At 33.7% G+C, this 23,480-nt stretch overlaps 1 protein-coding gene across 1 annotated transcript in view; it reads left to right on the forward strand.

The window, feature by feature from the left end:
- CSMD1 (CUB and Sushi multiple domains 1) overlaps positions 1 to 23,480 on the forward strand; it is a 1,182,441-nt gene that overhangs the window by 1,042,941 nt on the left and 116,020 nt on the right. The window contains exons 43-47 of the mRNA XM_062571121.1: positions 7,540 to 7,717; positions 10,461 to 10,606; positions 12,919 to 12,999; positions 13,170 to 13,283; positions 23,055 to 23,243. Of these exons, the coding sequence (XP_062427105.1) occupies positions 7,540 to 7,717; positions 10,461 to 10,606; positions 12,919 to 12,999; positions 13,170 to 13,283; positions 23,055 to 23,243 (708 nt within the window). The remainder of the gene's footprint in view (positions 1 to 7,539; positions 7,718 to 10,460; positions 10,607 to 12,918; positions 13,000 to 13,169; positions 13,284 to 23,054; positions 23,244 to 23,480) is intronic.

Here is a 23,480-nt window from a genome sequence, read left to right on the forward strand (position 1 = left end):
CTAATTACTGAGACATTGCTTAACTTCTTTTTTTTTAATCTGATCCGCAAAATAGTCTATTTTATTTCATAGTCAGTAAATCCAAAGTTTTGTTAAACTGATGTAGGTTTAAGTTAAAGTCATTTGGAAGTAGTTCTTTGGAAAGTTTGAGTAGCTCTTGTTAGCTAGGTGGTAGGACCAGAGAACTAGTAGCTGAGTAGCGTGCATTTATCAACTGCTGTCATACACAATTTAATTAACATCAAAGCATGTATGAAGGAATTCAACTGAAAACACAAGATACGTTATAGCTCAGAAACTCTTATAGCTCTTAATTATGTAATTTTATATAATACAATGCATCTTAATATTTCAATTTTTTTTTACTATGGAAACATGCTTTCAGTTCATTTTACAGTACCTGAGATAAAGACATTTGTTCAGTGTAATACATCATGTTCAATATACAATATTCACAATACTACATCACCAGATAGTAGGTTTCACATGAATTATAGAAAGTACAGAATAAAACATATTAACTCCAAAGACTTAGTTCTCAGTTAGGAGACAGGAACAGAGATTCATTTCCTTTGATGTAACTCCCAGTTCTGGGAAATGTCTCTCTCATAGTTTATAGAAGAAAGAGAGGGAGTCTTTAAAAGGCACCAGTTTAGAAAGTCCAAATGTGGTTGAATGTGGTTGAATTTTTGTATGTGGCTCTACCTAATAGAGAAGAATTTCTGCCCAAAGTGCATTTATGTATTTTAATATAGTAAAGAACTGGCTCTGTTTTCCTGAATATCCCAAAGGAAAAATACAATCTATCTCTGGGATATACTGAAGGAAACTGGACTTTTATACTTAAAAGTCTGCTGAAAGGTGAACCTCTGTTTCAGGCCTTTCACTCTTGATAAGCCCCTAAGGAGCCAAAAAAATCATAGATAGCACACATGGGAGAATTAGAAATATTAGAAAGCAAAGAATTATTAACTAAAGATCAATGAAGTAAATAACTATCACTTCTTCTTTTTCTTTTTCCTTTTTCTGGAGAGGACAATATCTGGAATGAACATTTGGTATTGGAGATGCCATGCCCTCTCTCTTCAGCAGTTTAGTTAGGAAGTGGTACTCAGTTGAACAAATGAGAGTATTGAGTTTTGTCTTATTTTCAAATTAAAGAACAGAGTTTTATTGCCAAGCACTTAGGCAGGTTTGCAGATTTACGGCAGTATAAAAATAAAAGTACTAAATTGATGCTTCCAATATTGAATATAATTGGAATCTTTCCAGCATAGAAATGAACGTATATGTTCTGTACAATCAATGGTACATGTGCTGTTAAATGACTGCCAAACCAACATCTTCCATTTTTCATTTTTTTCTTAATCTTTGTATCAGAATAGCTGGGAGATGGTTTAGACATTTTGCAAAAACACATATTTCAAATTAAGTAAAAAGGAGTGCATGCAAATAGTATAAAACCTTCCAGACTATTAATTTCTCCTTTGGACAGAAAGGTAATTTAAAAATTGAAATAGCAGCATCACCAGTGAATAAAATTATTGCATAATGACACTTTTTAAAGTTGTACTGTGAATCACCTTCTGATCACCTTCTGAGTCTTATGGAGCTCTCCTGCTTAGAGAACAGCAGCAGAAGAAACGTTGAAATAGACATCTTTTACAAAGTGGTACTTTCCAGAGGAAAAACACTGAGAGGCATAACCAGAAATACTTCTTTGGGAGATCAGGGCTGGCACTTTCCTTAGACTCGCAGTGTGGTAATGTATCACGTCGTTTCAAAGAAGTTGGTAATAACTATGATGAGGATTATTCTACCCATCCTTTGCAGGTATCCAGTGACATTATCAACAGGGATGTGATTCATGTTTTCTTTGTTTAAGTTCCTTCTGCCATCCCATTCCTTTGGCCTTTCCTTTTGTTGTCATATTTCACTTTCAAATTAGAGTAATATTAGCACTCTCTTTCACATTCTCAGACTGGTTATAAATCTAACAGAAACTGGAGATATTTTTTTAATCATCCTGACAGACTTAATGATCTAAGCCAAATGTCTCCTGCCATTACACTGGTTATTTCACCTTCATTTGCATTCTTACTTTTTCCTAAACTGACATTGTGCTCCACATCACACTGCCCTCAGGTTGTGATGCAGATTTTTTTCAAATTACTGGTAAAAACTTTTGCCATTGACATATTTAAATAAAGGATGGGAGCCATAATCTGCTGTATCTTTTGAATTAAAAGTTTCTGTAACATTTTATTAACTTTTTTGTCTAATTTTGCTTTGATAGATTCTATTAAGGATAAGTATTTCTTTCTGTTGACTATTATATATAACTTCTGTACTTATTTTAGAGGAGTGCTTGAGCCTAAAACATGAGCTTGAGTTAGGATCTCCAGTTATGTGCATTTTTCTCAAGGCTGCTGACTATTAAGTGCGTCCTGAATTAGACATTAAATGAATAGGAGGACTGGAGATTTCGATTTTGCCCTTAGATATGTTTCAAATCCTATTTTAAATACATAAGCCTTACACTGAATAAGATCTAGAGCTCCTTTAATTGTGGCTTTTTAATTAAAAATTATAGCACTTTATAAAATATTTTCCATGCATTATGTGAATCGACAATTAATTAATTTTCAGTTAAAAAAATGAAGAAGGATCACCCATGGAAGATATTCCTATTCAAAGGAGATTGGTTTATGAATTCAACTTTATTTTGAAAGAAAATATCAAGTTATTCATAGGAGAATGGTATTGAAAATAGATGTGAAATATTTTTGCCCAAGATAAATTTACAGTAAGGTTTTACACCATCCTATAAAGAGTGATATAAAAGTGTAAAGGATGATGATAAAATATTATTAATATATGCCCCATATACAATACAATGCTATGGTGAAAAGAACTAGTTATAAGCAGAATATGAAGTAAATACGGAGAATATCATGTCCAGAACCAATGACAGCATATTTACAAAATGTTTTTTAAAAAAGAAAAAAACTAAAAGCTTTAGGAAAGATATGAAATAATTACTTGATAAATTAATTTGTGTGTGATCTTTATGTAACACATATGAAGTGATAATAAGTGTATTTATTTCTTCTGAATCTTGCAACCTGATGATACAGATTTTTACAACTCATTATGATATCTTCTGCCTGTCAGTTACAATGTGCCATATTATCTCACATACAAACAGAGAAAGAACATACTTAATAGGATATAAAAAGATAAGGGAATATATTTTCTCCCTCTTTCCATTAAGGCTGACCTATACTCTCTACACTTCTGGAATAAAAAGATACTTAGCTACTAAATCTGCATTCTCACTGTGTTCTTTTAGTGTAGTGCTTAAAATGAATTTCAGTAAGCATTAATTTCTGAGATTTCTGGGAAAGAGGATATCTTTGAGGTATAAGAAGGTATATTCTCTTTATTTTAAAAAGATAAAGAAAAAATATACATGAAAACTCCTGCAGCTAAATACTGCTTCTTCCTGGTATTTTATAGTCTTCTTTGTGTCATTCTGGAACTGCTTAAGAAGATTTAAAAAAACACTCAAATACATGGTTGTTAAAGTGAGATAAAGATGCAGCTTATATCTGTATTAGGGTAGTGCTACCTTTTAAGTAGTTGGACTACTGATATCTATAATAGAAAAGAAAAAAACAGAGATCTTGATAAATCAGAGTTATACTAATGGCAGAATAACTGCAGTTATAACTGCTCCCTTGATGAACAGAGTATTCTCGAATTAATTTAGAAAGTACTGGATAATAGTTTTTTACAATTCATTTTAAGAAGTCTTTGTACTAAGGTCGCTAAGACATACTGATGATGACATTTTTCACTGATTTATGGATAAACTGCCTCACTTCAGTTCCTGAGTGTCTGACATAAAAGAATGACATTTTTTTATTGTTCTGGTAAATGGCTGATAATTTTAAACATGTAATGAAGGTAGAATGGCATTAGTATCCAAATTTATATACTGGAATGACTTAGTCATGTATCAGTGTTTTTGTATCTTCTGCCTTAGTAATGTAGAGATGTAGTCATGTATTTATGTGTACAAGTTTTAATGCTTGAAAAATGCATGTGTGCTTCTCATGTGAAAATGATACCCATTCAGCTGTTGAGAAGAACAGACGGCTTTTGAATGCTTGTACGAAAAGTAAATCTATTGTGGAACATTTTGGAATTTTGTAGGGACTTTTTTACATTTTAATTCTGTTTTTAACATTCTATGTCCTCATGTATGTTTCCTGATGAATGGTATCTTGGAGCACTGCTTTGCATTGAATTTTTAGGTATGCCTTTGCTCTTGGTAATATATTGGGAATCTGTAGTTAGTTCTAAAATTAGCCATGTGGCATAAATTAAAAGCCAAGATTTTTAAAAATTTTACTTTTTTAATTTCTATATTTTTGAAAAATCATCTATACATTCAGAATACTTGTATTTAATGTGCAATCTGACTTCAGAGTAATATATAATATTCCTGAGTAATGATATTCATACAGCACCAAAGGGCATAGCAGAAGGCTTATATCTTTTTTATCTCCTATTTCTTTCCACTTTCTAAAGAAACTTGTTTCCTAAAGGAATATTGAAGACAGACAGGGTATATACTATGTAGATGAAAAGAATAATTTAGATTTTTATAGCACATATTAACATTTTCTGTCTAATTTCTTGGCTGAAATGAGAATAAGGAAGTATTTGTTCCATTTGAATTAGCATACAGGAATAAAAAATAATATTTAGTTCCTAATACTGTTAAGATAGTCATTCTTTCTCTCTTCTGTCCTTCTGCCCACAGTTTTAATTCAGTAGTTTCATCTTCATTTCCAAACTCGGAGAAGTAATTTCTCTGTTCTCCATTACTGACATGTCTGTAATTTGCAGTATACATCTGTCCTGCTTCCTTTGCATGTGACTGCTACCTGTCAAGCCTACACACAGGCATCTGCATTGCAAAGCTGCACACAACTAAGGCCTGAATGTATGCATTTCCATTTTGTCTGCAGTTGTATGGATTTATATCTATGATTTCTGACTATAGAGCAGGTTTCTTAGTGTGTTGACTGAGAAAGCAGAGTTGTTTTCAGTCTCTCATTCCACTAAGGTAGCAGTTTTCTCACTTTGTAGAGTATTCATTTCTGTAAATTTAAACTAGGTCTACTGCAACCCAAAAAACTGGTATTGCATACAGATGACTCGTTGTTGCAGTAAGGAATGCAAAAGGCATAAGGTGTTAGTAGCTTCTGACCCTTCAAATCTGGCAGTGGGTCCGAGAGAGAAATCAATAAAAGAATGAAATGACTTTTGTAGCTATGGCCAGTCTTCTTACAAGCCACAAATCAAAACCTTTCTACAAAATATTCCATATACTTCAGAAAGCTGAGAGAAATAAGGGATCTAGTAGTGGTTTGTAAGTGGATGTTAACAATGACTTGAAAGGACAAAGTTGGGCTGGCTATGCAGTTGTCCCAAGGAAAAGTGGTGATGAATATGTAACCTATAAATGATTCATAAAAGAAGGATAATGAATAACTGTGCGTGAGAACCCTTTAAGGGTTCTTGTTTTTCCACTGGTGTCAAAATACATTGTTAAGAATTTGTTGTACCCAGGTTTCACACCAGGTTGATTGAATCCCCGTCAATTTATTGCACCCAAAATATTTTATGGGGAACAGGATCATACCATATATGCAAAGCCAAGAATTTAGTGTTAGTCCAAATAAAATCTTAACAATCTAATTGGAAAATACGTCTAGTCGCAGTGATACTAGCACAGTTCAGATTATATACGGTTAGAATGATTGCACCCAAACTTCCTAGTGTTTGTACCTTTCTCTGGTGTTACACTCATTCTGCCACTGCCCCTCTGAGTCTTAAGGTTGACGATATATCAGTCTCACAGAAGGGGTACAGCAAGTTCGTTCTACACAGAAGAGCTGCTTATTATCAATCTCTTTTAGTCACATGAATATAAGAACATTATTAAATGTTATACTACAGAGTTGCACAAAGCTAAGCAAAAGCTAAAATGAAACAATAAATAGTTATCTTGTCATTAGATAATTACTGTTTCAAGCTAAAACCAAAGGTCCAGTTTGCCACAAAAAGCCCATAAAAAGCCTGACACATCCTTGACCTGTTAGCTTAACACAAAGTCTGTGGTCTCTTACTAGCAAGGGCACCACCATATTAACATACCACAAAGTTAAGGTGTTACCTGTTAATGACTTTTCATTCTCTTCACATCTTTCCCTTTGATTTCATTTGATTCATAGCAGTTCAGCTCTTTCTAGCTTTTCATATGGACTAGGGGGTTTATCAAAATGAAGTCTTACTCAAAAATATGAAGGAATATATTTTGTTTGTCTACTAGCATTAAAAATATCACACTTGCGCATTCTGATTGCAGTTTTTTAGTCACTTGATATGCTGTTACTACATTTTTGTGTCTTGGCTAGCAAGAACAATTCACTATAAATTTCAGATTTAAATCATAAGGAAAAAAAAAAAAAAAAAGACCAGTTTGAGGGGAAGATGAGAACAGTGAGATGAGGTGGTACTTAACAGTTCTACCTTTTTTATAAACATTTGAACCAAAAGAGACAATAGGAGATGTTAATTTGCTAAAGTCCTAAACTGAGACAACCTTTCCAAGCTAGTTATAGAATTCCCTCTCTTTATGCAAAAGATATGGATTTTAGGGAAGGGGTTGTTTTGTTTTTTTGTCTGGTGAGCGTCATTAGGGCCAGCAGAAGGCAGGAAAAACAAAAAGCTAGTAAATTATATTGATGCTGGAAGTTTGCCCCCTAAAAAAATTTCACCAAAAATCCATGTCTATGTCATGAAAACAAATCTTGGGTATTATCTCACCCCATGAGAGAAAATGTAGGTGCCTGTAATGTTTAGCCAAACTATGGGTACCTGACAATAGCAGAATGAATTTAAATCCTCTTGCCCTGCTCCAGAAGAACTGCATGCTGCAAATAGATACTGAATTGGCTGTAACTTGAAACTTTCTGATGTTCCCTGAGCAGTTTTTTTCTGTAATTATAAGGACAGTGAGTGCCACCTAAAGCTCTATGGCTTGAGCATTAGGATTTTTCCTCTAGATTGTTTCCTAAGTCATTCAGCTGTATGCCTTGAGCTGGTAGACCAAACCTCTGGTCTATACCGCTATAGCAAGTTAGATGCATTTTCCTGTTGTCTAAAGGTCGTACTACTGGGTGGATCTTTAAAGATGTTTGCTGTTCTTACATGCACAATGTTATATCTGCAGTTAGCATGTACTATGGTCTTAATGCATCTGTGAAACAGCATGTAGTCTACCATTAGCACCTTAAAATTTACTTAAATGTAATTTTAAAACTATATTTAAATAAGGAGAGGTCTTGATAATACCCTTTTCCATTTTAATCCTGTGTTTTTAGAATTTGGGAGCATTTTGGTATTCTTTTTTTAACATGAAAAATTATATATCTCTTTTTAATTTTTAATTTTTCTTTTCAGCTCCTTGTGGCTATAATGTAACTGCTCAGAATGGTACAGTTTATTCTCCAGGATTTCCAGATGAATACCCAAATTCCAAGGACTGTACTTGGTTAATTATTGTACCTCCAGGCCATGGGATTTATATCAACTTCACCTTACTCCAAACTGAACCTATAAATGACTACATTGCGGTTTGGTATGTATTAAAAAGAAAAGTTTTTTTTTTAATTGATTTGTCATAAACTCAGTATTCCAAATTATGGCTTTTATTTACTGTTGCCTTTTATAATGCAATTTCTGTTCTAAAGAACTACATAAATTAATAAAACAAATTCTATTAACATATTAAATAACGAATATCTATTTGGCACTGCATGAATCCTTAAAAGTTTTTCCTAAAAATACTCTGAAACTCAAAACCAGTTATCATCACCTCTTGTTTGAGCTTATTGAGGTGTACAGGAAGATATAAGTTCAATTTTATAGTAGTTCTAACTGACCTCCATTTTCCAAGTAAGACCATGTGAGCTAGAAGCGTGTTTGATGATGTGTTCCATTTATATATGAGGCAATCTATGTTAGATGTGGCAAAACTTTTGGACATTTGAAAGCTCATTCTAAAATCTTAATATGATTGATAGCCATAGATTCCTATCAAAACTCTTGTATTTCTCAAGTCAGGATTTCAACTGTTGTATTTTTACATCTTCCAGCTTCTTATTTTTTATATTCTCCAGTTTCCCAAACTTACACTTCCTATCCCCCAAACCCACCTACATTTTTGTCTTCATCTGGAAGAAAAGGTCTCAAGATTGCCTAAATTCTTGTGTCAGATACTGAAGGGTAAGCACAGATGGTGAAGTCTCTGATAGGAAGAGGTCATTATGAACCTTCTTGTCTATAGTTAACCCAGGTCTTTACCCATATAAAAAGCATAGGGCTTTTCTCTCACATGTGCTATGGGCAGTTTTGCCAAAGGCTTACTTTCACAGAATATAGAATGTAAGTCATTCTTGTGAGAGTCAGCTGCTCCCATCTTCAAACTAAACCACTATTTCTGTACCTATTTCTGTCCAGGGTAAGGTTTTTCTAGACAGCAACATGGAAATCCATGTAATCTATACAGGGAAAATCTGGTCAGTTTATAAGTGAGATGTTTGTGCACTGTAGTTTGGCTACCCTCTGATATTTGTGTTATCAATAAATCCTGCTCTGAAATGCATCACAGTTTGTCCTCTTTGGCGTGTTAAATAAAAAAGTGCCTTCACTGGTAAAGATCTAACTGTATCGATGACTTCTTTCTTTTCTGCATATGCAAATAAGTCCTAAAATCATGTCAACTTTTTAGACCTGTTTGGCTGAACTCCTGAATTGTTACATTCTTTCAATAAAGATTTTTAAAGAACTGTTTTATGGCTTATTTCTCCCAGTTCCTAATTGCCCATGAGTTACAAGTATGCTTTCTTTAGAGTTACTTTCTGAGCTATCAGTGAAAGATACCTCCTGAGTTCTGTGGGAGGAAACTCTTTAGTGTAATTTTATTTATGTCATTCATATATATGCCATTCTCTTTTGTATGAAAGAATAATACGGAACATTAATATGGAATGAGTATAGTTGATTTTCTTTTTACCTCTTGGGAACTGGATTTTTAAAATGAAGACCTAAGTAAATTATCAGGTCCAATATTCATTACTTGAATCACCAAGTAATGGACCTGACTGTTTTGCGAGTCAGCTGGAAGAAGAAAGTAAAATTTTTATGCTAAATCAGCTATCTTTTTTTTTTTTCTTACTGTCACTAACACTAGAGTAAAAATTGATAGTCTAGATAACCCTGAAAAACTGCCTAAGAATAATTTATTTAAATTACATTTCAATAAAAATAAGTAATATATGCAAGCTATATAAATATGTCATATACTCTTTTAAAACTTGAAGTACTGGAGTACTATCTCAGTACTCTATCCAGGGTACTGGATTTTTATTTTTATGATCAGGAGTTTATCTTAATTGGTTTGGGATAGACAAAAATCAGTTAATGTTTGGCTTTTTAGCTGTAAGAGCACGAGGCGCTCAAATATCTGTTCAAGATAAAGACAGCAAAAGGTCAGAAGCTACATGCTTTCAGAGAGCTTCTATGTAGTCGCTGATCTACTAACTTAGAGAGCACAAAAGCTTTTAGATTCAGCTTAGATTCATACAGGAAGACCCCAAGTAAGCATTGCAGAGCTTGAAAAATTCTTCAAGGATGGAAGCAGTTTTTTTTTTTTTTTTTTTTTTTTTTTTTTTTTTTAATATTGTTATTTTGGCTATTGAAAGCTGAAAAGTTTTACATGATGACACTGAAAATAAAATTAGCCCAGTGTTACTGGAATATTTCTTTTTGGGTTGTCTGTCTTACTGTTGAGAAATGCAGAACATTATTTTTTTCAGAGGTACTATTTTTTTTGTTTTTTTTTTCCTTAACATATATCTTTGATGCTTTGGATGAATTTAAATAGCAGGATCAAACTTTTGCAACCTGTATGCCTCTCTGTGCATTCGTGATGAGAAAAAACTTGCAGGATCAATACCAAAAATATTGGAAATATTTTGAGATCACAAGAATTTTCTAGATATGTTTTCTATTAGCTGATGCTTATATGAGAATTTTGTCAGGAATAGATAGAGAAAGCTTCAGATGTTATAACCTCAGCCAATATTTTTTTTCTTATGGAAATGTAAAAGCTATTATAAAGTACTCCTGGTCTTAAAAAATACTAGGCTTTGAAGTTACAGTATTATGTGTTGATAGAAATATATAAACAATAACTTTATCTTTATTGAATAAGAAAAAATGATTTTAGTGGAAATTTCATTTTTTCTCCAGAGAAAAGGAACTATTAATTTTAATGTATAGTGTTTCTTCAACTGATTTTTTTATATTTTACTTCATAGGGATGGTCCAGACCATAATTCGCCTCAGCTGGGAGTTTTCAGTGGGAACACAGCTCTGGAAACAGCTTATAGTTCCACCAACCAAGTCCTCCTTAAATTTCACAGTGATTTTTCAACCGGAGGATTCTTTGTCCTCAATTTTCATGGTCAGTTTGCATTATATCAAAATATAATTATCTCACCAATTACCGAATTAAAATATTTCTTAGCTTTATGATGTACTGAATCATCTCAAATAAATTTACTAGAAATTATGGATTTGCTGCTTATTAAAATGACAGTACAAGTTATTTTTTAAAGCAGTACATTAAAAATAGCTTAGAACATTCAGTTGTATCTTACTATCTAATACTGTGTTTTTACTTTTTTGGATTATTTTGTCCCATTTATTAGTCAACTTTCTTTTTTTAAAAAATAAAATTCTTCACCAGCTGATCAGTCTTAGGAGTTGTGGTAGGGAAGGTAGGTGGGGTGGTTGGGCACCAGTTTTAAGTATAATATTCAGCAAAGGACTTTATTCAAAGTCAGGGCTACAGGATATGCAAATTACACATCTAGCTCAAAAGTGAAATCTAATTCTAGTTCTAATTCTGAATTCACCCAAATTCTGTATGTTCGAGGGAAGATAGTCAGCCTTCTGGATTGGAATTCAAACAGAAAGGGTAAATTAATTCACAAGGGTAGGAGAAAATGCCACAGAAAAAGTGTACCTGATTCTGTCCCTCTTTACAGAGAGAAGTCTTTGTGAAATTAGTACTCAGAATCTCTAGTTTTATCCTGATTTAGTCTGTAATTTTCTCCTGAAGGAAGGAAGTGAGGCATGGTAATCTAATGTCTAAAGCACATATATAAGAAGCAAAGACTGAAACGGGGAACATCCATCTCCCACGTTCCATGACAGTGTTTAACCAGTAAGACACAGGGAATGATCTGTGATCATTCAACATGATCACAGATTTCCAGCTTTATGTTGAAGATACATAAGCACGTGCTCAGTATTTTGGGATAGCTTTAGAAGTTGAAAAAGCAAGATACATACTTTATCATAGTAACTAGGGCGTTAATCTAGCAGATATAGAACTGTTACTTTTTCTCTGCACTGTTTATTTTACATAACAGATCACTGGGTAGAAATCAGGTAAAACGTGAACAATGTCCATATTTTTAATTGAATTCAAAGCAGTGAGCTAAGCCAGCACTGATAAACTCCTGCAAATTGAGCTTATTAGGGACTAAATTTCAGGGAATCCCATTTTCTGAGTCCACACATAGGAAGATAGATATCTTAAGCAGTCAGTTCACTGAAGTCAAAGACCTTATTGGTTGTGCATATAAGTAGTCTTTGGTTCCTGGGAAATTTTACTGCTGGAAACCTTTAGTGTCATAAGTGTCTAAGCTGGTTACAGTTTTTTTTTTCCCTCAATTGTTCTCTGGGAAAACTCTCAGCACTTTAAATGCTTAAAATGCTGTGTTTTAAAACACAGCATTTTAAGCTCCTAAATACCTTGTTGTTCATAACTGTTCCTAAGTAGGAGTTTCATTATGTGAAATGTAATGCAGTGTAACATAGTATATATGCAGTGGTGCTACTAATAGTAATTAGATGTGTACATTTGCATATATAGTATAGGAATGCCTTGTATGTATGTATATATGTATAAAAGTATGCAGGAAAACATATACTTTCTCCTCCCTCTCCTTCAGAGTTCTCCTTGGATTTAAGCTTATCTTTTCTTGTACAATTACTTTAAAGTGATAAACTGTAATAGCTCATGTGGAACCTGATGGCTGGTTCCTAGTATCATTTACTCTGTGCTTCTTTGACTTCTCAAAGTTGTCAAGTGAATAGGACTATAAAGTTACCAGGAGCATTTGTGTTCTTGTTCTTTGTATGCCTTCTCCATGAAAGGGCAAGTTTTGTATAGTAGGTACCGTCTGATCGCAGTCTGGTGTATCTATTTTGAATTTGTTATCCTTCAGCTATGATAGGCATTCTAGCTTAAATTTTACGTGGAGGTAAAATACTCCATTTACAGATATGTCAGTCATTGTACTGGTTACCTTGCTTGTGAGACTGCTCACAATTTTTTGAAACAGATTTGAAGCATGGAGAGGGGATTTTATTTTAAAGGAGCTGGAACCTTACCAGCTGCTACAGATGTATCCACATGAAACAGCAGTCATAGCTGTACAGACCTCCTCATTTGCTTTGCAACTACATCCAGTTCTACAATGGATCCATATTCATAATAAAAATTTAATTTTGTAGAGATATTGTAGCATCATGAGAGAAATAGTGGATATAACTGATACATTTAACTTGGAAAATATTGAAACCAAAAGATCACATCTTTCAGTGAAGCTTTGGTACTTTGGCAAGTGCGAATGAGAAAAGAATTTTCTGTAAAGTCAATCTTAACACATCAGTACTTAATATTACTTTCACTTAACTTTGTAGCTTATCAGCTGAAGAAGTGCCAGCCTCCACCTATAGTTCCCCATGCAGATTTGTTAACTGAAGATGATGACTTCGAAATAGGTGATAAAATAGTATTTCTTTTTCTTCTGCTTCTACCTGAAATCTAATTAAACTAAACTATTAATCAGTATATCTCCTCCCCCATCTTAAATATCAATATCCTTTTTCGAGCTTTTTTTTTTTCATTTTAACTTTTTAAAGATTTTTTTTTTTGTCAATAACTTTCTCAGGAGATTTTGCCATGTACAAGTGCCATCCTGGTTTCACCCTTGTTGGACAAGATCTATTAACCTGTAAATTGAATGCACAGTTGCAGTTTGAAGGATCCTCTCCATTTTGTGAAGGTAAGCATACACTTCTATGGAACGTATATTATCAGTAGGCACCCTCCGTTATCTTCCTGTATATTAAGCATCACATTTTTGTCACTATATTTTCATTAATATGTAAAAGAAAAGTTTCCAATTATTTCTTCGGTATTTAAAAGATGCAGATATTTTCACACTAGTCCCTAAAATTTCAGCACAGGCATTCAATGCTTGACTTCCACAGGCATTGAATAGCTATCACATACATAAGAAGCAGTCTCATTTAACTACATAATGTAATGTAGTGTGTAATGTACAAATACACCATTACTGAAATACTTATTTTTAAAATTCAATAAAATGATTTATCATTGTTTCGTATTAAACCAAAGATTTATTTTCATTGTAGAAGAGTTTTAAAAATGTATATTTAAATAAGCATTCAAAATAAAATAAGAAATGACGCTTGGTTCCATTTTCACATGGTTGTATGTAAGGCAAATTCTTATTAAAAATGTAAAAATCTAAAATTTGTTGAATTCTCAGTGTGTTTCTAATTAAAATATTTTAAATGTAAAGGATTGAAAAGTTTAATATAAATAACATTTAGGAGTGCTTTCATGCACAATTTGATCATCTTCCTGAAAAACAAGTGTATCTTGGAGATTTGAATTCAGATCTCCATGTTATGTTTTTTCAAAAAATGTTGTTGGTTATTGTTCTTGAGTTTGCTTTAGTTTGTTAAATAGTGGATGGCAAAAAAATCATAAAAATTGAAAAATACTCAAGAAAGTATTTGTTGTCTTACAATTTCAAGGACCTGTTTGGTCAGTGCTATATTGGCTCTGAAATAAAGTAGTTAGAATGCATTAATTGTACTGCAAATCCAGCTTTCAATTTTGAGTTAACAGGAATAGCAGTTATCAAGAATATCTTCACAAAAGTGGACGTGATTTTTCTTCAATATATTATGTTTATGAATACATTACTACTGCTTTTAGAATAAATTCTGTCATTCTGTTCAGCAAAGTTATCATGCTTACAGGTTTGCAGTTCCCTAAACATGCTTTAGAAGTTATCTTAAATGTATCTTAAAATTGGCATTCTGTTTGCCACTTTCCATTCAGCTGATACCAAGAGAATTGAAGTAAGATACTACATGCCAGTTTTTAATTCAGCTGTGTTATCTTTAAGTTGATCTTAGCATTTTTAATTCTTTTTTTTTTTTTTTTTTTTTTTTAATTCTGTGATTTCACCTCACACTTGAATTTGAGAAATAGGTCAACATCCCATATAAAGAAGAGTCCCAACATGGGAACTTTCTTTGCTTCACTACTGTAAACATGATGAAATAATTCAATTAGTTATTCTCCCATGGTTTTATTGTCATTGGAAGTTCATTATATATCTTTATCTTGTTTTGCCTCTTAAGACTGTATTGCAGGCTTTCTGATTCTGATAGGGTTGAAAGTATTGGTACTTGTTGTGTACTTCACATATTGTCTTTCAAATTCTCTTTTGGACTATCTTCTTTTATTTCTGCATTTTACCTGCTATAATTTATGAGGGCTTTTTTACATTATTCCTATTTAGATCAACTTCACATTCTTGGAAGATACCAGAAAACTTTTTATTCTGCTAAGTTGTGTCACTACATTGTAGTAAGACAACAAGAATCATATGATAGAAAACCAGGTTCTAGGACACTATATGCAATGCAAGTCTGATGACATAGCTGACAGATAAAGAAAATCAATCTCAGTCACAACTTCTACATCATTCTGAAAAGATGACCTCCAGAGCAGCTGTAACTACACCATGCCATTTTACTTACATGTCCTTTTCCTATTTTGACTAAATAGAAGCCAGAGCACCAAATCTTCTGAGGACAGACTTCCTCCCAGTGCCTTGAACCATGGTAACTTGCCAAGTAATGTCTAATGTGCAGAGTCCTAAGCACATTACAGAAAGTGCAGTTATCGTGCCTGAGTTTGCCAACTAGATGCAATGCCTTTGATGTGAGTTCAGGTTTTAAGGCAGTACTTAAAGACTTCCTATAATAAACAATGTAGAGACACAATAAGTTCCTTTTTTACAAAGTAGAAAGTGCCAGTATTCCAAGGGACTGTGAACTGTCATATCTCATTGACTTCATAGGATGATACCCCTGTTAGGAGTTTAGTTACAGCCCTTTCAGGAGATTAAAATATGGCCCATCTGTCAAGCTAAAGATTTATTTAGTAGTCTGGGTAGTCAGTAACATAGTTATCCTCAAGATTACCATATTAATCAGCAGTTCTCCAAGCTAGCCTGTTCCTTGGACAACAGATTATTCTTGGCTTCCATTCTTCAAGGTTTCATTTTGCTAGTTTTGGCAGATCCAAAGATTTCTACTTTATCTTTCTTTAATTACAGCTTGTGCTATAGATTCTTAGTTATAACTTACACCAAGCAGATCCTCCAGACACTCTTTTCAGCCATCAACTTTTTTCTAAGCTTATTAAATACCCTAAAATTACCCACAAAATTTATCCCTGATCTGCCCATTTTATAGGTGTGATTTTCTGCAATCATTTTCAAGGGAATTTGCTGATAATGCTAAAGTAGGGGATCCATCCATCCTGCAATAGTTTACATGTATGGACTAATATGTCTAATGTGTCATGAAAAGGAGAAATTTCAGAAATTATTATATTCCTGTATTATTATTTTCCTGTAAAATGCTAAATAAGTACTAAAATTCTCAGTTTTATATCATGATCTGAAGAAGTCCTATTCGTATGGCTCTACCAAAGAAATTTGCCTATTCGTAGTGTAACATATCTGAACAGTACCTGTCTTTATAAGCCTGCTCAGTACATAATCTTCTACCACTAGAGTTGCGTGCAACAGTGATGTTCTAAACAACTCACTTATTGTTATTTGGGGAAAAAAAAGTGTATGACATTTAAAATTGGGCTTTAAGTCCTTAAAAAGATATTTTTTCTGCCCCTCCCCCTCAGTAACACAAATATCTTTTTCCTTATGATTATGTTCATATGTTTTTGTATCCAAGTGCTTTGGTATTAATCATCTTTATTGTGTGTAGAGGGGTGGAGCAGAAAACACATATGCTGTTCTTCAAAATTCTTGCTTAATTATCCCAGTTATATAGTGAAAACTGACGGTTCATGTATGACTGAAATAACAAATCAAAAAGCAGACCCTCTTCTCTACTAAAAAGGCAGAGTGAGAATGGTCTTAGTCAGCTGCAGCATCCATGATGAGGGAGACAAGGCTGCAGAAATTCCTCTTTCCTCTCTCTCTGTTCCTCCTTTGTTCCCATTCTTGCAGGGGCTATGACTGTTATACATTCTTGTTATACTTCATATTTTCACTATATCTGGGATGTCTTACATCCACTGGATACATGTTCTTTGTTTTCTTCATTGTGCTCTTAAACAAATTTTGTCCAGCTCTACAGGCTGGGTTCCTGTAGTATACAGTAGTTGACCATTTGCAATTTGTATTTATAGCCTTGGAATATCTGTTGTCTTCCTGTGCTTATAATCTCTTGCTACAACATATTTTATTTTTCAGTTTTTTTTACTGTTAGTGAGAGGTAGAAATGCTTTCTGCTCCTGATAGGTTTTAAAGTATTGCTACTTTTAAGTATAAGTGATACTTGTATGTAACAAAGTAAGGCATAATAAGCATTGCAACAAGAAATGAAATTTCTTCTTGTTCACGAACATTGACAAGTTAATAAAAAAGCTAACTGAAACTCAGTTAAGTTAGATACATCTATTACTGCAAAGACACTAAAATTAGAGCGGTACTATGATCATATTGCCTTAATGTGCTAATGATATATATGAGTAAAAAGGGAAATGAAAAGGTGCAGAAATCAGAAGAATCAGAAAAAGTTTAGTCAAGTCTGCACCAAAACAGCCTCATCAAATTTCTTCAAAAGATGAGTTAAGTAACCTATTTCTTATAACTAGGATATAATGAGAGTGCTAGGCTGTCCTACAGAACTACTTTTGACAAGACACTGCTTCACTACAGTCAATTACATCTCACTGTGTAACATAAAGCACTTTCTTATTTGCTTTTTTTTTCTGTAAGCTCTGTCTATATCTAGGAACTTATGCAGACTCAGAATTTGCATGTGCAATGATATAATTAAAAATGAACATAAAATAGATTTTTTTATGTCTTCCAATATGCCTGAAACATTTATTTAATTATTTTTCTTGTTTTTTTTTTCCTTGTGCCAAAGCATTTTAAAACAGTTACTTTTAAAATTCATGGGATATTCATAAATAAATAAATAATAGATATTTTTTGGAGTCCAAAAGTTTGTTTTTCTATTTTTGCGATTCAAATTTTCTTGACTTGTAAACTTCATCTCAACTTCCAAAAGTCTAAATTTGTAGGGAATGGAATCAACCTTTAACTTAAGATAAAGAGAGTCCAGAAGATGCTGATGAATATAACATGCATGATGAATTACATTAATATGTAATTGATTAACAAATAGAAGAAATAATACTAACAGTGAAATATTTATGCCTTAATTGAAGCAATTTGTATGACTTTTTATGTAGGAGTATTCTAAATGTGAGAGCTAATGTTATAGAACAGAAGGATCTGAATTAAAGAGTTTTTTTGTTGTTGTTTTCACCTGTTGTGTGTATCAAGACATTAACATCTAGAACATAGCTCTCTGGAGTTTATTTTTGTTTGGGAGGTAAGTATTGGTTATCAATGATACTGGAAAATGGAAGTGTCTTTTGTTTTGTAGAGCAAGGTGAAGCGGTCTCCAATTGGTTTGCATGTCGCTATCTCAATTTTCTCTTTAACTGTGTGAATCTGGTAAAATGTTCAAATCTAGCTGCTACCCTAGTGATTAAGCAACGAAGCTCTGCCAGGGCAAAGCTGGCGAGCAGTTTGTGACAGAGGCTGCCCAGCTACCATGTAACCCAGCTGCACCGCCAACCCCCTAAACTGCAAAGGAGCAACATGCCATCTGTCTTCTCATGCCCCTGAACTGCTCCAGAATTATTCCTCTCATAAACTCCCATGGTACGTCTCTTGTGAATCTTAGACATAGGAAGAGTTTGATCCATAGCTTATTGTGGAAAGACCAGTGAAGAGCTATTTACAGCTTAGAAAGACACTCATTCTTTAAGAGATTCACTTATTGCTTGAATTTACCTGACTCACTGGAATTTTAATGCCCCAAGGTACACTGAGGGAGGTCTCCCAAGACACTATTTCTGGCTCAGTATCAGAGAAGAATATTCCATATCCCTTTTCACCTTTTCCATGACTATTTGCCCCAGGTGGAATTAGAGAGATACATTTTTTTTTCACATACTCAGTATATTTTTCCCTTGAACATTTTTCTGTGCTAACGTTTTGGAGGCTACTAAGTGAATATAATGGAATAAGTCAAAGAAAGAAGCCCCACAGCACCCTTGCATTGATCTGCTTCTAAAATTGTTTACATGTGATGGTTTGTTTAAGGAAATTCTCTGATATTCAAGCTCTTGATTTTTAATATTTTATTTGAATATTTTAAATATTTTAATATTTACTCACCAGTGTTCTAAACTACAAAACAGCACCATAGTTTTCCTCAGTCATGAGAGAAGGGCAGAAGGGATATCTGCAAAAGGCATGTTTTCACCTCTTAAGAATTTTCCCCTTCTTAAGAATTAACTATGAGAAAAGAGAAAACTAGCACCTGTTCTTCTTTTGCTCTTACAAACTTTCACTCACCTACTTTTGAGAAGAAAGCTTTCTTGGCTGATATTTTTTCTAACCTAACCAAAAAAGCTACCTCCTTGTCTTTTGTGGTATTGTTTTCTTTTGCTTCTCTTTTTGTCTTTGACGTTCTTTACAAGAAAAAAAAAATAGATGATCTAAGAGTAAAACAGGTGAAAGAAAAGGCAGAAAAAGCTTTATTTCCTGCAATTTCCTAGTGTTGGCTTTTTTTTTTTTTTTTTTTTCCCTTTCCTTTTTTATCTCTTTATTCCCCCATAGAGCATTGTTAGAGTGCCCATTTCTCATCTGGAGCATCCTCAGAGATTTCTGTGATGCTCACAGTCAAAGTGTCTGTGCTTTCTTGAGTGTGATTGTCTCTCTTCCTATCCTATGACACTTCTTTTCCCTGAAGGAAACCACTAGTGATTTACTTCTCCTTATGTTTTCTTTGCATGCCCTTCCTTGACTCTGTTTCTTTCATATCATTGCTATGAGTTTCTTAAGTTTCTGAGCCATATCTCAATAATTACTTTATGATCATGCTCTGTGTATGAGGGCAAATTAATATAGGATTTCTCAAGCTATAGGTTTCACATCTTTTTCATACTTGGAAATCTCTCATCCCAGATTCCAAAAGCTGCATGTACTACAGTAATTAGACACATGTTAATGTAGCCAGTTCTTAAAAGGATATTTACAGTTCACCTCTTCTTTGAAAATGCTGCCTGTGACAGTTTACTAGCAGAGCACCATATAAAGGACTGTGACAATAAATTTTTAGATTAAATCAACTGTAAGCTTTTCTAGATGCCTGTAGCATCACACATTCTATCTTTTGAGTTCACTTCGATTTAGTTTTATATTGACTGTATCCATGCAATGTCCAGTTTTTATTTGGAGGCTCTGAACCTGAATGATGGGTAAACATTTCGTATCTAAAGTAGAGTCATTTGACAGTGGCCATATCCATGACACCTTAGATGCTGAGGAAAGTCAGGCAACAACAGACAGTTATATCCTTACTAGCTCTGCTATTGGTCTTCAGATATGGCAATGCCACAGGTACTATCTACAGTCCCACGCCTACCTCCTGAGTGTCCTGTGCTTTGTGACCACTTTTGTATCATCTTTAGTTGAATGTAGCCATTTCTAAAAGCAGAATTTATCCAGAGAAGTGACAGTTGTCTATGTGGACAGGTGTTGACATGAATCAGTTTCTCTTATTTCCTGTAAGAAGTCTCACAGAATTATTGATTTCTCATGGATATTTGTAATTTACTTCTCTGAAGACCAGCTATTTATCCACCTGTTGCTCTAGTTGACTTTATCACAAAGCTTCAAAAGCAGTCAACATTTGATCAGTAAAACATCTTCTTTTCTTAAAAGTCTTCTTATAGCATAAGCACATTAAAAAGTTACTGTAGGATAAGGCAGGCTTCAAAACTGTATCCTGTCAGCTGCTCTAGTACTCTTACCTCATGTCCTGTAGGAAATGCCATATAGCTAGTCAAACTTATGTTCAGGAATCAAGTTTCATGCATTTAACTCAGGGAAAATAGTTACCACTGTGTATCTGACAATAAGTTCATGCCCTGCTTTGTTCTATGAAAATTTGCAGTTTTATCCATACCTTACTGCAAAGAGCACTTGCTAAGTATATTTTCTCTAGTTATACTTCTTTTATTCGGAAGAATATAGGATATTAAAGTAAGAGTGTGTTTCATTTTAGGGTAAAGAGTAAAAGAAGGTTCTGTCATTAAATGTGTGCAACACTGTATTCTTGCACAGAAAAAGCTTGTGTAAAATTTCCAGATACAATTTGGCTGCAGGTCAAAGAGACAATCCCTGAATTAAAATTTTTAAAAGGCATAAAAAATACATTTTCCTCATTACTTCGTATATCATTACCCCATGGGCTTTCCCTCTCATAGGATGTCTCCTTTAGACACTGTGCCAAAAAAGTGGCTTTATCAAGTGCTGTCAGATGACAGCAGAGAGAGAGACACACACACATGATAAGGAAAAATTATTTGCTTGCTATGATTGTCCCACACCTTATTATTTTTGTTTCTTGGTATATTTTCACTTTGATATTATATCCCTCCTTTTTGTGTGCTAACATTTTTACCTATGACTAAAGCAATTTTTAGCTGAACAAGATGAGAGGCAAAGAGAGAGGTTCAAAAATCTTATATTCTGTCCTGCACTTGGCACGATAATTATGCATATTTTCCAGGCTGTTAGAGAAGACTAACAAAGAAAATGTTCTGACAAAAAGGAGTAATAAGTAGTTTTTACTTTTGTACACTTTCCCCCCTTCCTAAATAATCAGACTAGATTTTAGGTAAGTAATTCATAACTTGTCTATACCCCCACAACTGATGAAAATCTACCTGAATTTAATGTTGAAAGTTCCAGGCATGAATTAGACCCAGGGAACTCTTGGAACAGCCAGAAAAGAACTGTTTTGATTTTTAGTTTCTTTTTCTAAATTTTGTTGCCATCAAGAAATTGCTAGTCTACAGAAAAGGAGTTAGTAAGTTAGATTTGAAACACAAATCTTCCACACTTCAGTGTATCATCTATTATAATAATTTTAATTAATTTATAATAATTTTATAATCATTTTAATACTCTGGGATGGTGAATGGAATGTTGATGAGAATTGTATTGTCCAAGTCAAGCACATACACTTTCTCTTAACTGCTACTCAAGTCTGGAAAACGGTACCTAGATGAGGGGATGGATAGGAATGTGCCAACTTATTAAAGGTAGAGTCTATACTTTGTAGGAAAGTGATAGATAATTTATATGTGATTTAATTGATAGGGTTCTTATTTTATTTACATTGTTGCTTCTGACAGAGAGTTCAGATTTTTCCTGAAAATGGGTGGGACAGAAGGTAAAGAGTGGAAATCTTGTGTAAAATATAATATTCTTCTCTACCAATGTGCTTAATTTCTCTGGGAGAAAAATCAAATATGAAATCCTGACATTATTTTCCAAAAATCTACAGCAAAATTCCTCTTGGCTACAAGTGAACCTAAATTTCACCTCCAAGGCTGAAGTTTGTAAAAGGCCAATGGGGAGAGATACCTGGTTTTTAATGTTTGTTGTTGGTGGACATCTTTGTTTTTCTCTGTAGTATGTTTCTTCCTCCTATCGTTTTTCCTCTGTTGTTATGTTATTTACCTTCTTATATCCTCTAATTAATGCAAGTACTTGGGTACTGTGCCAGTCAATTTCCAGCAATGTATTCCTATGAAGGTATATTTATGACTCTTAAACCAGAAAAAAGATGTATTATGAAGCTGAGGAGAAAAAATAACAGAACTCAGCAGCAAGCAGATATGAAGACATCATTCTAGTATGAGAGACAAAATGCTATAGAAAGACAGTGAGCACCACTTTCAAAATACAAAGTTCATAGCATTTAAGATTAGTATACTCATTGTCAAGTGAGATATGATAAATACCAGTGAATACCATGTGAAATTCCTTGTTAAATGTTATGAGTTTAGAGCTTAAGTAACTGGGGAAGTGGTTGCTGAGAGGATCTTGGATGACCGACTATTCTGTATCCAAAATAAATCCTTTGTCTGCACAAAATGCCTTTTTTTTTAAAAACAAGTTTGTGTGGCATGCTCAGTTAACAGACTTAATTCTTACAGCAGTTTTCCAGAACTCAAATAGAAAGAGCAACAAAGTTTCCAAATAAAAAGTTTAATGGGAACTTTCCTCTCACATGTTAACCATCACACCAGCATGTGTCCAACTCGACTGTAAACTCTTTGGGCTGAGATATATTTCTAGATTAATATTTTATTATAATAGTTATTGTTTCATAAGTGCAGGGTTTATAAAGCTGGTTCTGTTTTTGTTTCTCCTAAAGGAAACTTTACTGTTGAATTCATTTAGAATGAGGTTTTAACACAGCTATGTTTGGAAATTGATCCTGAATATTTTAATCAAAAAAAAAAAAAAAAGTACATTTTATTATGGAAGGGAAACAATATTTCATTACTATTCTTGTTGTTCTTCTTGTGTCCTTCCTAGCACAATGTCCAGCAAATGAAATCCGTACAGAATCATCAGGAGTAATCCTCAGTCCAGGTTACCCAGGCACCTATCCCAATTCTCAGACGTGCTCTTGGACTATAAAAGTTCAGCCAGGATATAACATCTCCATCTATGTAGAAATGTTTCAAAGTGAAAAGCAGTTTGATGAGCTGGAGGTATTTGACGGTAAGAAAGATTTAAATTCTGTCTAATCAAAAAAAAAAAAAAAGTAAAGGGAGGCTTGATTTCCAGCTGTTAGTTTAATTACCACAGAATACAGAATAGTTGGGGCTGGAAGAAACTTCTGGAGATCATCTGATCCAATCCCTCTGCTCAAGTAGGGCCACCTAGATCAGGTTGTCCAGGACTCTGTCCAGGTGGCTTTTGACTATCTCCAGGGACGGAGATTCCACAGCTTCTCTG

The sequence above is a fragment of the Rhea pennata genome, chromosome 3 (genome assembly GCF_028389875.1).
Source record: "Rhea pennata isolate bPtePen1 chromosome 3, bPtePen1.pri, whole genome shotgun sequence".
Classification (NCBI taxonomy): domain Eukaryota; kingdom Metazoa; phylum Chordata; class Aves; order Rheiformes; family Rheidae; genus Rhea; species Rhea pennata.